General features: G+C 39.8%; 1 protein-coding gene across 26 annotated transcripts in view; it reads right to left on the bottom strand.

Annotated features, from left to right (window-relative positions):
* AFDN (afadin, adherens junction formation factor) overlaps positions 1-15,154 on the bottom strand; it is a 260,034-nt gene that overhangs the window by 79,968 nt on the left and 164,912 nt on the right. For all 26 annotated transcript variants that reach the window (XM_075596883.1, XM_075596899.1, XM_075596908.1 and 23 more), the window contains 6 exons: positions 15,022-15,116; positions 13,422-13,687; positions 12,573-12,716; positions 10,190-10,388; positions 7,725-7,828; positions 5,737-5,817 (listed from right to left, as the gene is read on the bottom strand). In XM_075596883.1, coding sequence (XP_075452998.1) covers positions 5,737-5,817; positions 7,725-7,828; positions 10,190-10,388; positions 12,573-12,716; positions 13,422-13,687; positions 15,022-15,116 — 889 coding nt within the window. The remainder of the gene's footprint in view (positions 1-5,736; positions 5,818-7,724; positions 7,829-10,189; positions 10,389-12,572; positions 12,717-13,421; positions 13,688-15,021; positions 15,117-15,154) is intronic.

The raw sequence follows: 15,154 nt of genomic DNA, 5'->3' as shown, positions 1-15,154 counted from the left end.
TCAAGTACAATTTTGGTTAGTCCTTAACAGAGGTTTTATAGTGTGGTGGGTGCGGTGTTTGTGAACCATATGGTCACATATAACTCACTACTGTTTTTACACTGTTCCACTTCTTAAAGAAAAACATAGATATAGATTAGGAAGACCCTATCCATGTTACATAGGCTTTCCAAAATATGCTCAAAAAATCTTTTCCCTAATCTATAAAAAAGTCAGGTAAAGCAACACTACTGGTGTATAGATTTTTAGCTTGGGAACACTACGGAATGCCATGCTGTTCTGAGAATGGCAACAGAACTCTCAAAGGGTTTAAGTTGCAATGCAGGGTGATAGGGTTTGGAACACCAAAGCTTACTTTATTGATTATTATACTAATAAAAAAAAATCATTTTAAACAAAATCAGTCAAGGCATTCAGAATACATCAGGTCTTACTGGTGGAACATGCAAGTCTATTGTGAACAAAATGTATTGGGATGCAACTGTACATTACAAAATGGCAAAGATTTGCACTTCTTTACAAATAAGCATCATGCTACCTGTGGTTGAACATTTTCCACAAATTCTGAGCACTAGAAATATGAATAGAATATACAGTAGCAAATGGACCAATCACAGAAGGAGAGGGACCCTTTATTTTGGCTAGGTGACAAACTACTCACCAACTATGTCTCTGGTGTCTCACAAAGCACCATTATTATGAAGTCACCTCCCTCTTCCAGTTTTCTGGTCGCTCCCCCTCCTTCTCTATTAGTATTATTTTTACTTGTTTCTAGTCCTTTTGTGGCTTCCATTTTCATATTGTTCCAAATCATAACTTCCCCTGCTCACTATGACCCATGAGCAATAACTTTGGCCAGATTGAATGTCCTGGGGGGGTGGGGGGGGACGACGACTCATCAGGCCTTTGAGCGGTCAGTAGGAGAGCTCTAAAGAGTAGCAATGGTAGAGGAAACTATGGATGAAACTACAGAGGAAAGATCTCAAACCAAAAATACAGTTCAGGAGAAAATCACAATGTATTAATAGGAATAGGAGATGTTTTCCTAAAATGTAGCAATGTGTCTGTCTCTAAGCTCTATGTCTCCCTCTTTTGGTCTTATTACAGATTTGTAGTGAATTTGTTATCCAAAGTATTTTTATTTTTTTTTAACCTATAGGGGCAGGCCATTTAATTGTGACAAGAAGCCTTTGTTTTGAGTACTGTGGATACTTAGTTGTCTTGCTTAACTTGGCATCACTGATATATTCAGTAGATAACATAGATAATAAAAGTAGCATTTTAACTTGACTTCTTCCCATTACGGTGAAAGCGCCTAAGGCTACGGCCCTAATCACTGCGTGCACGTCAGAGCGCCTGGCGGCGTGCACCAGTTTCAGCCGCTATCCGTGGTCTAGGAGTCGCGATGGAACGCGCTTCGGTTGGTTAAAACTCATTGGTTAAAACTATCTGCACTATCATTGATTGGCAGTCAACCATGTGACGCTGTCGCCGCACGGAAAGACAAAATTCTTGTCTTCCCTACATGCGGTCGCACCTTCGCGCTTTGTACGAGCGTGCACACAAACTCACTGGGGCCTGCCAATAGTGGGCTGTAACTTGCTCGTGGTGTGCACGCCGTGGGGACGACACTGGTATGACTGACCAACCAACCACACAGTGAAAATAAAACCATTGCAACATAAAAAACAGGCATGATTAACTCTGTTTGCCATTACTGTGTTCCTAAATCCTGCAATCCCGTCCCATTGCCTATTAGTCCTTAAAAATAGTAAATAGCAATGTCCAACACTTATATTTGAGGATGGAAGATTGCCCAATGGCTTCAAGCAGCAATAACATGTATTTTAAATATTGGTATTACAAAAAGGTTTAAAAAAAAAAAAAAAACTGCAGTGTTAACAAAACTTGCTTCTATTAGGTTAACGAGACCCAACCTTACTTGGTGATGAGCATACACAAAGATACCGTAATAGCTGTTAAAGCACGAATATGTAGAATAGCAAAGGAATACATAAACAAGGTCAACTGTTTCACTCAAAGGATTTACTGAATATAATCGGTTACATTTTAGAGCCCAAAGAAGAGATCAGACGATTACAGGGCAAGCAACATGCTAATAAAAACAGGGTTGAGTGAGCAGGAGGAAAGGAGACGCTGAAAGCACTGATCCGGAATCCCCAGACGGGTATAGTGAAGAGGGGTGAGTGAACAGACGGATAGAAAGGAAGGAGAGGCAGGTTAGCCCCTTCCCCCTCAAGTGTGTGTGTGTGTGTGTGTGTGTGTGTGTGTGTGTGTGTGTGTGTGTGTGTGTGTGTGTGTGTGTGTGTGTGTGTGTGTGAAACATTCTTTAATAAGTAATACTTTGGGGCTCTGAATGAATTGTTGTATGCTCTAGAGAGCATTTACATTTTTGGACACATTTTGCTACAACAGATGTGTGTGTTAAGTGCATAGTTTTTTTCTATAATAAACAGGGGAGTACAAAAAGTAACATGGAGCACAGCCAAAAAGAAAGCGAACCGGAAGCAGGACCAAAAAGTAAAAAATAATACAAATTTATTAGCACATAGTGCTCGTAAGGAAACTGGAGCAACACTCTGAAGCGTTTCCCGCCATAGATGGCGCTTTATCTAAGAGTGTTTGCTGCAGGTAAGATGCAACCTTATATTGGCAAGAAACCCCAGCGGAAGCGCCGCCCCTATGTCTCTCCAGGTGAACTGACCGCCGACACCAACCACAAGGTATCATTCGACAGACCACATGAAAGGTGGCCGCCCCCTTTCGGAGCCCCTTAACCACACAAAGTGTAACATAACACAATAAATCATCCTAAATGAGCAATAAAACAAATCTACCATATTAAAAATAATACAAACAGAGAATGTTAGAGCATGAAAACAAAACAACTAAAGTTACAAAGAAATATAGAAAATCATGAAGAGGAGATTGCAGACTGGTTGAAGCAAAAAATATGTCCACTAGTTACAATAATTGCTATCAGTTTGCATATAGATATTGAATGAAAATTCTATATAGCTAGCAATTAGATCTTACATCAAAACAATAACACGAGTGTTCAGCCAATCTACATTGTGGAAATATCTTGCGGTAAAAAAATTCTAACCATGTAGAGGCAACCTCCATGTAATGGTATAGTTGCAACAATAGATATGTTGATACAATGTTCAAATTAGAGTCCTGATACAAATAGGGCAAAACCTCAGAAAAGCTTGAAATTAAATGAATAGCAAATCCAAAGTGGTTAATAATTGATCAAAATTATTGGTCCAACGTCAGTAGGTTGGACAAATATTTATATAATATTATTGGACCAATCTATAATGTATTTCATTTGCACACCTACAGTATATAGTATCCTAGGTTGTCCATTTGATTAATAAACCTTTCATATGGATGACAACAAACGGTCCAAAAAAATGACACTATATATATATATATATATATATATATATATATATATATATATATATATATATCACTCGGAAAATGTACAAAGGGTAGAGACCATCAGACCCCAGATAGAAAACACGAAAAGCAGTTCACAAAAATGTTTGATATCCCATTCAGTATTAATCCCCATAGGTGATAATGTATTGAGAACATGTATCCAATACATCTCCCTTCTGTTAAGGAGGTTAAGCCTATCCCCTCCCCTAATTGGGGTTGGCATATGCTCGATACCCACAAATCTGAATTGTGACATATCACTTGAATGACAATTGGTAAAATGTTTGGATACTGGTAGAATGATATTCTTATTTTAAATCGATCTCACATGTTCCATTATCCTATTTTTTAGGGGCCTGATAGTCCTACCCACATAACCCTTTCCACAACCACATGTGAGATAGTAAACATGGGTGTTGTTGCAGTTAATAAAGTTTTTAATCATGCCATAACGATGATCATTATTGAAGTACACTTTTGTTGTAGGTATCCCAAATTTGCACATAATGCCATTACCACATCGAAAGAACCCACATGGCTTCTCAAATATCTTTGTGCCTTAATTGATTCAGAACAAAATAAATTTGGAGACAAGTGGTTGGCTAAAGATTTAGCCTTCCGAAAGGCAAAATTAGGGCCCTTTTCCACTACATGTTTAATGTCTCTATCAAGGTTTAATACTTTCCAATGCTTAAAAAAGATGGAACGAATTTGACTTGCCTGTCTACTATGCTTAGTAATGAATAGAGGTGCTTGTCTATTAAATCCTGTCCCTGAACCTTTCTTTGCCCATATTTTTGATTATTAATTTTTAACAAATCTTGTCGATTAATTGATTTTGCATGTAAATATGCATTATTAATGTCAGTATAATTATAGGCCCTGTGAAGAAATCTTTGGAACAGATCAGCCGATTGTATTTCAAATGATTCTTCCTTTGAGCAGAACCTCCGTAAAACAGAGAAACTACCCCTTTGGAATCCAGTGTGGTTAAATCCCTATCCCCCAAAAATAATATGATCCCTAAAGAAATTAGCATCAGAAAATAAAAAAAAGTGGATTCCCACATCCCCATGAATAAATTTGCATAAGATGGAGCAAATCAAGTCCCCATTGCAGTGCCTCTACATTGAAATAAAATTGTGCATCAAAGGAAAAATAATTATGTGTAAGCAGAAATTTGATAGAATCACGAAGCAAAGTGCAAAGTGTAATGGACAGTGAAGATTTACTGAAAATAAACAGGGACCAGAGACCCTGGCAGATATATTAATTTACATAATTCTTGGGTGGTGGAAAATCATAGATGATTGCAATGGAATAAGGGGCTAATATTAATTAATTGAAAGTGCCTTGCAGAAGAGAAAGGTGAGTTGGCTCGAGTACTCACTTGTATTAACTCTCGTTGCATATCTAAGTCACGTGCTCACTAGTGTGCTGTTCATGACAGATGGTATATGGGGATGGATTGAGGGGAGATATTGTTCTTTTGAGGGACCTTTGTGAAGGTGAAAAGTGGGGCAGCTTGAGAGCTGTGTATTAACCCTTATCCCATAAGTGACAGGGGGGGGGGGTCTATATTTGAAAATCTGTAAAATGTTAAATATATTTAGAAGATGTAAAATGTAAAATATAAAGAAAAAAAACATTCCAAATATTCTAAAATGTGTTACATGATTAATTACTTTTAAAAGGCAAATCAAACCTGTTGCTTCTAGAAATGGGATAAATTGTCAAAATGTTACTCTTAAAATTCTGCCGTGCCGAAACACACAATACAGTCCATTTTTTTGAATGAGCCGCTAAGGGCCATTTTTACTGTTGGTGACAGTCCTATAAGGTAGCATTGTTTAGTAAATATGTCCCACAGTGTGTTCAACAGCTAATAACGTCATGTCACCCAAATCTCTTACATTGCAGAAATAATAGCAGGTCTTTCACAGTGAATACCCCTTCTGACCTACATACTATACTAGATATATACATTTCTCATGTTACAGCAAGAATAATATTTTTTTGGAATTCCACTAATCAGCCAGGAGTCAAAATGGTCAAAACAGATCATCTCTCTTGCTCATAAAACATTATAATTATTCTCTTCTGGAACAATCCTTTAATTCTTGCAGTACAGAGCATTGCAGACCTTTCGAATCCCCGAAAATGGCTAGGTACACACTTCAGACTGGAGAATATCAAAATCCTCCTTTACCCAATAAAGACACAGATGCTGAAAACTTCATGAACTATTGGACATATTTTGCTCACCTTTGCAGCAACAATGCTCAAGCCCATTCCATGAAGCTTCTTGAGTGTCACAGTGATTATTTCAGGGTCTTTTCTCAAGAGCTACAAAACAGAAAGGGAAGGCAATTAGGTAGATACAATTTATGATAACGTGCAGTGCAGCTTAATGCACACAGGTCCATATTTCCTACAAGACACCTTCCAGCACCAGACATCCATATTAGTCCATTTAAGATAATGGGCCACAAGGTACCTTCAGGCTTTGGAATGGGTTTTATGGAATAGCACCACTTACTAAATATGGCCATAATGTCTTCTTATCACCAAATAAAAAGAAAATACCCCATATACATGGACAGATACGTGGTCTAAATTGGCTTATTTCACATTCTGCAAAGTTCCTACTGTTCAAATAATTAGAGAGCGTTTGTCAAAATGCTCAAATACCTAGCTTGTATTGAAAGGTAGTAAGTCCCATAGCATAGGTAGGTGTATACAATATACAGGTGAGTTGGTCCACAGCCAAATATAACCAGAGTTCCCTGAAAACTGAGAGTGAATGAGATAAACCCACCACTCACAATTTCATTGGGAGTAATAAGGCAGTAAGGCAATAATAAAGGTTAGAACTCACGGACACCTCCTTGTAGGGAAGACGTGCTGCTGCTGAAGTAATCCAGATTGAGATGAGAAGAGCACAGCCAAAAAACGGGAGTCAGGAGAGGATCCAAAATACAAAAATCTTTAATGGAGTAAATGCAGCATAGGAAAACACTTCCTACGCGTTTCGAACGTCTTGTTCTTTATCAAGGAGATCAAGTTCTTGATAAAGAACAAGACGTTCGAAACACGTAGGTGGTGTTTTCCTATGCTGAATTTACTCCATTAAAGATTTTTGTATTTTGGATCCTCTCCCGACTCCCGTTTTTTGGCTGTGCTCTACTCTTCTCATCTCAATCTGTTAAAGTAATTACCCTTTCTTCCTATTACAGTATGTTTCTTAATATGCTGAATTAGTAGTTAGTTTTGTACATCACAATGGCAATATTTTGCAACAGATTTGATACATTTTTGTACAGAACAGGTTTAATAACTGATCATATTCAAAGACTTTTGTATCCAATGATGGCTTTTTAACGTGTTTTTATACCTGCCTGCAGGGTGTAACTATCCGAAAGTGAAGAACAAAATGCTGCAGTACTACACACACCCGGTGTGTGTGGGTGTGTGTTTGAGATAGACGCACTGTGCGTGTGAGTATCTGCGAGACATGATCACAGATAAAATATATCAAATAAATGCGGACCACTTTTACATGATTGATGGGTCTGCTCTCAAAGAGACTGTAGTCTGGGTGCTGTACAGGAGATTAATTTCTTGGTTTGCCACAGCAAAAAACTGTGTAATGAATTAAAGTTCGTTAACAAGTGGAAATAGCTGTAAAAGTGTCGTAAGCCACAGTGAATAACTGGTTGTAACACTGAGAAAGGTCAGTAATGTTATTACAAATGCTATAAAGATGCTAATCCGCAAGTTTCAGTCACGCAAGAAATAAATGCAGAAAATAGATGTGCTTCTGGACTTCTGTTTAACGTAACAATCCCTCCCCCTGCAACATCTTTTATATTGCACTCTCAAACATAATTTAAAGGTGCAATCCCTGATAGCGGACCAAAAAACAGGAATTCTTGCCATTTATTTCCTCTTATTTTTTTGAAGTGAACTGTACCATTGATCACCCCACCAAGAAACTGTATGTACTAACAGCAGTGTTAGCTCTCATTGTACAGGTGATCCTCAGTTCTCTGCCGGAATTCATCCTGCAAATCGCTGTCAGATAGCGGACCATCGGATTGCAGATCCAATGTTACGCCTTGGCAGTGAGCACTGGATAATCAATTACGACGTCGGATAATGCGTTCAGTGGAATGCATTATCTGGCGATGGATAATCCGTTTGATGGACAACGGACCGTCGGATAGCGAGGACCATCCGTATATTGTACTTACCAGGTCTGCGTTCTCATTTAATAGGTGACTTTCATTGTCTGCTCCTTCAAAGTAAATTGTCCAAGTCCCCGGTGAACGCGTGTGAGGGACAAGTTTGCAGAAGTCTTTAGGAAAAAAAAAAAAAAATACAAAAACATGTTAGCTAAAAGGCCATCTTGCACTGCTATTGATGTTACACTGTCATGCATCTGAATGTAACACCTATGAAAATATAATGCTGAATGTTTTGTTTGTGAAACAAAAGAAAGCGAGAATAGGATCAAACTAGATTAAGAGTCGCATATTGCTGAAATTCATGTTCACAGATCTGCATGATGCTGAAGGTCTATTACAAAGAAAGCAAGTCTGGAAGACAAGGCAACCCATACATAAATATATATGCTCATTGTTTTTAAGTCGGTCCAATATATACAATTGTAAATTATAGGGAAGGAATTAAACTGCGTCATACCCAGAATCGTTGTAATTTAAACGCTGTAAGACATGTGAAACTGGGGTGAATGAAGCAGGTTTTGGGACATGTGAAAGACCTGCAGATACCCTCATGAATTCCTTGTTGTTACTGTACCGAGCACACTAACAAACATATACACTGTGCTGACCAACTCCACCAATCGGGGAGATTGGTTCATATTTAGCATTGCTTATACTTTCTCAGTGTCCTCATCCCAATGCACATCACCGGAAGGAGAAGAGTTTTCCCAATTCAGTGTCACAGATACCAATCACTAAATAGCTATTTTTAGCAGGACCTGATAAATATTTTTTTCACGGTCATAATGCAACGCACATCTGGGAGCATACTGTCGCGGCCCCTTTTATTCTCCAACATCTCCAAATTTTTTCGGGGATATTTTCCGAATGCCACGCACTTCACTGCGTTCATGCCGCATTCACGTTCATGCATTCAATATTACGATCGCGTCACAATACCGGAGCATATTCCGAAAAAAATAAAAAAAATACTGCATCTGCCCGCGGTAATCAGAGTTGCGCCGATACGGCCGCATTAGGATAAAGGCGGCCGCCACTGTATAAACGAGGGGGAAATAAAAAACACAAATCCTTCATACCGGAGGGATCTTTTAGAGAACTCTAATTAAAAAAAACATCGTAAGCTTTCCAAAGCTGTTGCAAACATTATATGTGACTCCATGGCTTCTGTTCATTTAAAAATGGAAACGAAAGTTAAAGACATGGCAGCTGTCACACTAAACAGGTGTTAAAGAAAGTTACCATATTTGCGGTGGTAGAGAAAACAAATTACTCCCAGGAAACACACACACTGGCATCATTCAATGTGTGTCCATGCATTGAACAGTGAAAAACTCTAGACTGGAGAACGGAATTTGAGGTCTTAACATTGGTAATAAAATGAGTCAACCCTAACTAACTACTTGTGGTATAAAGTTACATAAAGTAAGGATGGGCCCGGTTCTTCTCCACAGAATTGAATGTTGTTCTACATTGAATGATCTTTGTGGCTTTGACTCTTTTTCTACTGCCGAGACCAGTAAATCATCATCCTATAATTTGCTGTATATACCTGGGAGTTAATGGTTAAATGTGCTCACCACACTACACTCAAAACCTAGTTGTGAGTGAGGGAATAAGGCTAGAGAGTTGTTTTCACATGCATAAACTTAATTTCTATTGCTTTTAAACAAACATTAAAAATAAATGCATTATACAAAGTTATGTAATCTACTGTACATGGATATTGAAAGTAACAGACTCTTTGAAATCTCTTTACTTGTCAAATATTATTTTGCGTGCAGTACTTGTACAAAAAAAATGGAAGGCTTGTTTTGCAAGACATATGTAATGGCCTTTCCTATTTCAGGCATTTTTTTTTAGTCTTGAAAGCCCTAATGTAGAGTATAAATCATTGCTCTTCAACTCCGTGCAGTGGCTCTTGGACATTTGAGCAAATGTTAGCGCAATGGTGAGCAGAATATGACAAGAGGGTGAGTTGGTGCTTCTGGAGAGGGAAGTTTAAAGTTTATGTACTGGTGTTATTAAAAGTTTTTATTAGGAATTTGAGATATTAGATGGGTCTTGGAGACAGAGGCGCCTGTGAAGGAGTGTGAAGGGAGGAAGCAGTGAGTGAGAAAGGTTTGAAGGAGAGGAGTGCATATGAGGGGAAATCGCTTTGAGCAGAGAGCATGAGGAGAGGCACAGTCATCAAGTGCCATTACCGGTTAGTGCACCCCATCCAACATCAACTACCATTGTCTTGAACGCCAGATCTGGTGCACTAACCCATTGCAGCGCTTAACGAATCTGCCCATAAGAGAGAAATTATACGCTCTTCTTTAATATTTATAAATATTTCCTTAAAATATGTAATTAAAAATGTATGTCTTTAAATGTAAATAATGGTAAAAGTACCAAGAAGGGAAAAACACTGAATAATTTGTTTACTGCAGACGCACTTATAATCTGCTATTTAATACCATACTAACCTCTCTGACAAAGGGGATTCAAGAATTCTTGCAAACCATTGGGTATGTTCCTGACCACATCACATGAGTAACCGTCCTCAGGCAGAAGAAAGGGCAGCTGCAGATCAGGATCCTCTTCCAGTTGAACCTCCCTGCCATCGCTACGAGCCAATTCATCAGCAGTGTTCTCGGCTACAGATACAACACTTTCCACCAGGTCCTGGATGATATAAACATTGCCATTCAAACTGGAAATTTGGGTTTTTGATACCGGATATATATATATAAACACAAATAGCACGGAATTATGTAGGTGGATGCCAAGATGCCCTCTTAATTAAGTTTAAGTTAGAAACTAAATATCTGTGATACACTGTCTGGAATCTGTATTATTCAATGGATATATTTTCTCAAGAGTGACTGGCAATTGTCCTTTCTTTATATTTTCAATGCTTATTTTTTTGCCTTCTGATAGGAAGGAGGACAGAAAACAAATTCTGCTTTATTCTCACGTGGTAGTTAATTTTTTTGTTTCATGGAGACAGATACTGGATAATTTTTCATACTGCAAAAAGTGGCAAATCTTGACTTCATGGGTAATGATGGTTGTCAAAATTGGATTTACAACAAAAATTATAATGTTATGGCTACCTTAAGGAGAGAACAAAATAGACTGAACTAGCACGCACCCTGTCTAACACAATTCAGCTACAGATGCTATGATTCTGCATCCACAATACAAGATGCATACAACTATACAGAAAACAAACTGGATCAGCACTTTAAATAACAATAATGAAGGACTCACGTTTTGCTTTTGGTCTCACCAAGTATTTTCTTTAAGGCAGGCCTGCATAACTTACGGCCTGCGGGCCGCATGACTCCCTGTGCGCCCCGCGATGGTCTCCTCAACCCACCCCTTCCCTTCCTTGGTAGGGAAGGAGTGCGCTCCAGCGGTGTGACGCTTCCCCCCCCCCCACCCCCCCGAGCCCGCTCCAGTATAGGGCTGACACGCTGACACGCTCCCCCTCCCTCCAGTATGACGCGCTAACGCACTCCCCTCCCTTGAGGTGCTCCACTACAGGGCTGACGCTCTCCCCCTCTCCTGACACGCTAACGTGCTCCGCCCCCCCCCCGAGCCCGCTCCAGCACCAGCAGTTACAGCACTAAGGCACTGATGCGCTGCCCCCCCATCCTCAAGGCTGAGGCCCGCCGCCACTTGTTCTCCCGCCGTCTCTTCTTCCCCCGTCGCCGCCACAATCAGGTAGGCATGGGGGGGGGGAGGGGGGTGATGATGAGGGAGAGTGAAAGGGACTAGGGGACATGACGAAGGGTGCTGGGGGACATGCAGGGTGCTGGGGGACATGCAGGGTGCTGGGGGACATGCAGGGTGCTGGGGGACATGCAGATTGCTGGGGGACATGCAGGGTGCTGGGGGACATGCAGGGTGCTAGGGGACATGCAGGGTGCTAGGGGACATGCAGGGTGCTAGGGGACATGCAGGGTGCTGGGGGACATGCAGGGTGCTAGGGGACATGAAGGGTGCTGGGGGACATGAAGGGTGCTGGGGGACATGAAGGGTGCTGGGGGACATGAAGGGTGCTGGGGGACATGAAGGGAGCTGGGGGACATGAAGGGAGCTGGGGGAGATGATGAAGGGAGCTGGGGGACATGAAGAGCTGGGGGACATGAAGAGAGCTGGGGGAGATGATGAAGGGTGATGGGGAGATGATGAAGGGTGATGGGGGAGATGATGAAGGGTGATGGGGGAGATGATGAAGGGTGATGGGGGAGATGATGAAGGGTGATGGGGAGATGATGAAGGGTGATGGGGAGATGATGAAGGATGATGGGGGAGATGATGAAGGGTGATTAGTGTGTGCTGTGTTTTTGTGTATTGCTACTTTTTTGATACATTAAAGAAGATACTTGGTGAGACCAAAAGCAAAACGTAAGTCCTACATTATTATTATTTTTGAGTGCTGATCAAGTTTGTTTTTTTTGTACCTTAAGGTAGGGGTGCGCAAACTGGGGAGCGCGGCAGTTACAGAGGCCTTGCGCTCTTCCCCAAGGGATTTAAATTAAATGCTGGTAGACCGCGCGAGACCTCTGTAACTCACTTACCCTGATTCAGACAGCTTGGTGTGACGCGTCGCCATGGAAACGCAGGTTCAAATGACGCAGTGGTGTCACGTGACGCAACGTCGCATGACCCCGCGGCATCATTTGACGCTTGATACAAGGTGAGGGGGGGAGCAGGACAAAAAGTTGCCCTTGCCTTAAGGAGATACAAAGGATAAAATAATAATAAACAAAGATAGCAGGAAAAGTAAAAATAAGGATATTCCTTTCAACCCTTATGCTATGCTTACTCACAATACTCTATTTCAGAACAACAATTTACCGTAGGGATGTAAGGTTCATCAGGAGCACAGTGATAATTTTGTAATAGGGCCTGCAGCTGCAAAGAGTTCAGCTTAAAACAGGTATTGTTGATATTCGGAATATCTTGATGCGAGTACTTATCCATTGTCAGAAGTGTTGTTGCCTGAAAAGGTTTGCATACAGAATAAGAAATCTATTAGTTAATTTACCAACTATATACGCCTCTTGTTGATCACTAATTTTCTGGATCAATAGAACAGCAAGTAAAAAATGTACTACAGGAATACAAAAATAGGGCATGATTCAAGAAATCTAAATTCATACATTTTCATCGAATATACAATAACTATACATTACAGTATTGAGTAAGCAACTCAAAGTTGATTCATGCAAGCTTTTCAGACGTCATGGGACGAAAAAATACCCGTCAGGTCTAAATAGCTCATTTACAAACTACATTTATGAAAAGTGCTCATGCTAATTCATGGTCTACTACGGAAGAATAAAGATTTCTCCAGGACTAAAACAGGTAATTGTAACATTCCATTTTTGTGCAAGGATATTAAATCAAATCAAGCAACCAAATATTAAAACGAACACAGCACATAACGTAAAGATGTCTGAAAATGTGAGGTCACGTGAACCAATCGTAGCAGAGGGAGCACTATATCAAAAACAATTCTACCATAGACCGTCTGGTGGGTCACAAACACAAATGTTAATTTGTTTACCTTTTTATAAAGCATCACAACATTGTATTGTAAAAAGTTATCACTATTCTAAATGGAATATTTTAAAATGGAGTAGAAGGTCTGCCGTTTAACAGAGGAGACGGTCCAGGACCAATGATGGTCATGCACTTACTGACCTGCACTATTCTGCTGAGGTGACAGTCAGCAGCTAGTTCCAGGCCTTGCTTTTCAGCCCAGGCCTCAATGTGAGCCAGTTGCTGACGTATGATGGCTCCCCAGTAGTGAGAACATAAGCAAGACTCTGGGTCGGTGACCAGCTTGTTGAACAGCCACATGTTGATAAAGTGAAACAGCTGCGAGAATAGCTGGATGGTGAGAGCGGCATTTACCCGGCAACGCCTCAGGAGAGACATGGCACCAGTTAGAATATGTAATACATCATCTACAAGAGGGCATAAGAAGGAAAAAACAGGGAAAACAATAAATATATCTATGTACAGTAGGTTAATAGTATTTCTACTTTATTCTAGCATTGCAATAGTCTCAAAAACAGTGCTATTCATATCAATATGTCCAAAGTCGTGCCTTGAGCAAAGGTAAATTAAATAACTTGCCCAAGGTCACCCAGAACGTGAATCCACAGGCATGTGCAAGTAAGACACACGTGACAAACACATCCCACCTCCTAAAATGAAGGACAGAAAGGTGCAATCTGTCTATAACAAATAAAAGTGCTTAGTTTATGTTTTTTTTTTTATAAGTCTGTTTATAAAAATGTACTTGTGAGTAATATTTTTATACATAGGCAATGCTTTTTATTTCATAGTTACCTGCCCAATGAAGTTACCTGCACCAATAGTGTAGACTTACAGTCTATAATACAGAGAAAATGCATTGTGTCGACTGAGCCGTGCAAACCGCGGTCAGATGTTTTTGTGGGTGGAGGGAACTAGGGCAAGTGGATTTTTTGGTGCGTATGGTGTGCGTATGTTTATGTACACACACACACATTTGGTTTGGGGTCTATACGGTTGTGAGGAAGAGGCTTTATCCCCAAAACATTCAATATTTTTACCTGCTCTTAATATGTTTGTAATAAATTGGAATAAACTTGTGGTGCAAGGATTACTGTCAGAGTGCCTCTTCTTTTCTCTGAAATTACTACATGCTGGCAGGATCAACGTTTGCGATGCTGTGACCAACAGGGAATCGAGCACCAGGTATAAAAGGCATAAGTGACTGTATATTGTGAGTATAGGAGTGCCACATTTACCTTTGAAGATTTGGCAATTACGGTCCATGTGAGTTAACTGGTATATACTACATCTGATTCAAAAGCTTTATTTATTTATTTTTTTCTAAATCTGCATTTTTGAAAAGGAAAATACTTTACACACTGCATCAAAGTATATAAATATTAAAGCATGGGAAAGACATGTACATGTGAAAATCTTTAGTCACTTGAAACTCAATATGGTCACACCCAGTACCATGTACAGTTTACACACTGAACAAGACAGATTATTAGAACTACATTAAATCCTAAAGAAATTACATACCGGTAGTTTTTTTTAATTCACATACAGTAAGCAAATCATGTGCTGGAGATGATTAGAAATCGCTCATTAACATTGGAGGAAAGTTGCATCTTTTTTGGCAAGCATGAAAAAGTGCAACAATCCCATAAAATGCACCTCAAAGTTAGGAGATGGCTCAATTTTATAAAACGAAAAAAAAATATTTATTGTTTCATTTTGATATGAGTTGTTAACTGACCTATTTTAGGCCTTTGTGAGTTATTCTCTTCTGAATCATCTAGAAACGCAGGCATGTAGTTGCTCAGTTCAGACTGAAGACAGTGCACCAAATATCTGGGTTAAGAGAAAAGAAGATCAGTTTTAGCAACAAG

Source organism: Ascaphus truei, chromosome 4 (assembly GCF_040206685.1).
Source record: "Ascaphus truei isolate aAscTru1 chromosome 4, aAscTru1.hap1, whole genome shotgun sequence".
Lineage (NCBI taxonomy): Eukaryota > Metazoa > Chordata > Amphibia > Anura > Ascaphidae > Ascaphus > Ascaphus truei.
This window is presented reverse-complemented; position numbering and strand designations above follow the sequence as displayed.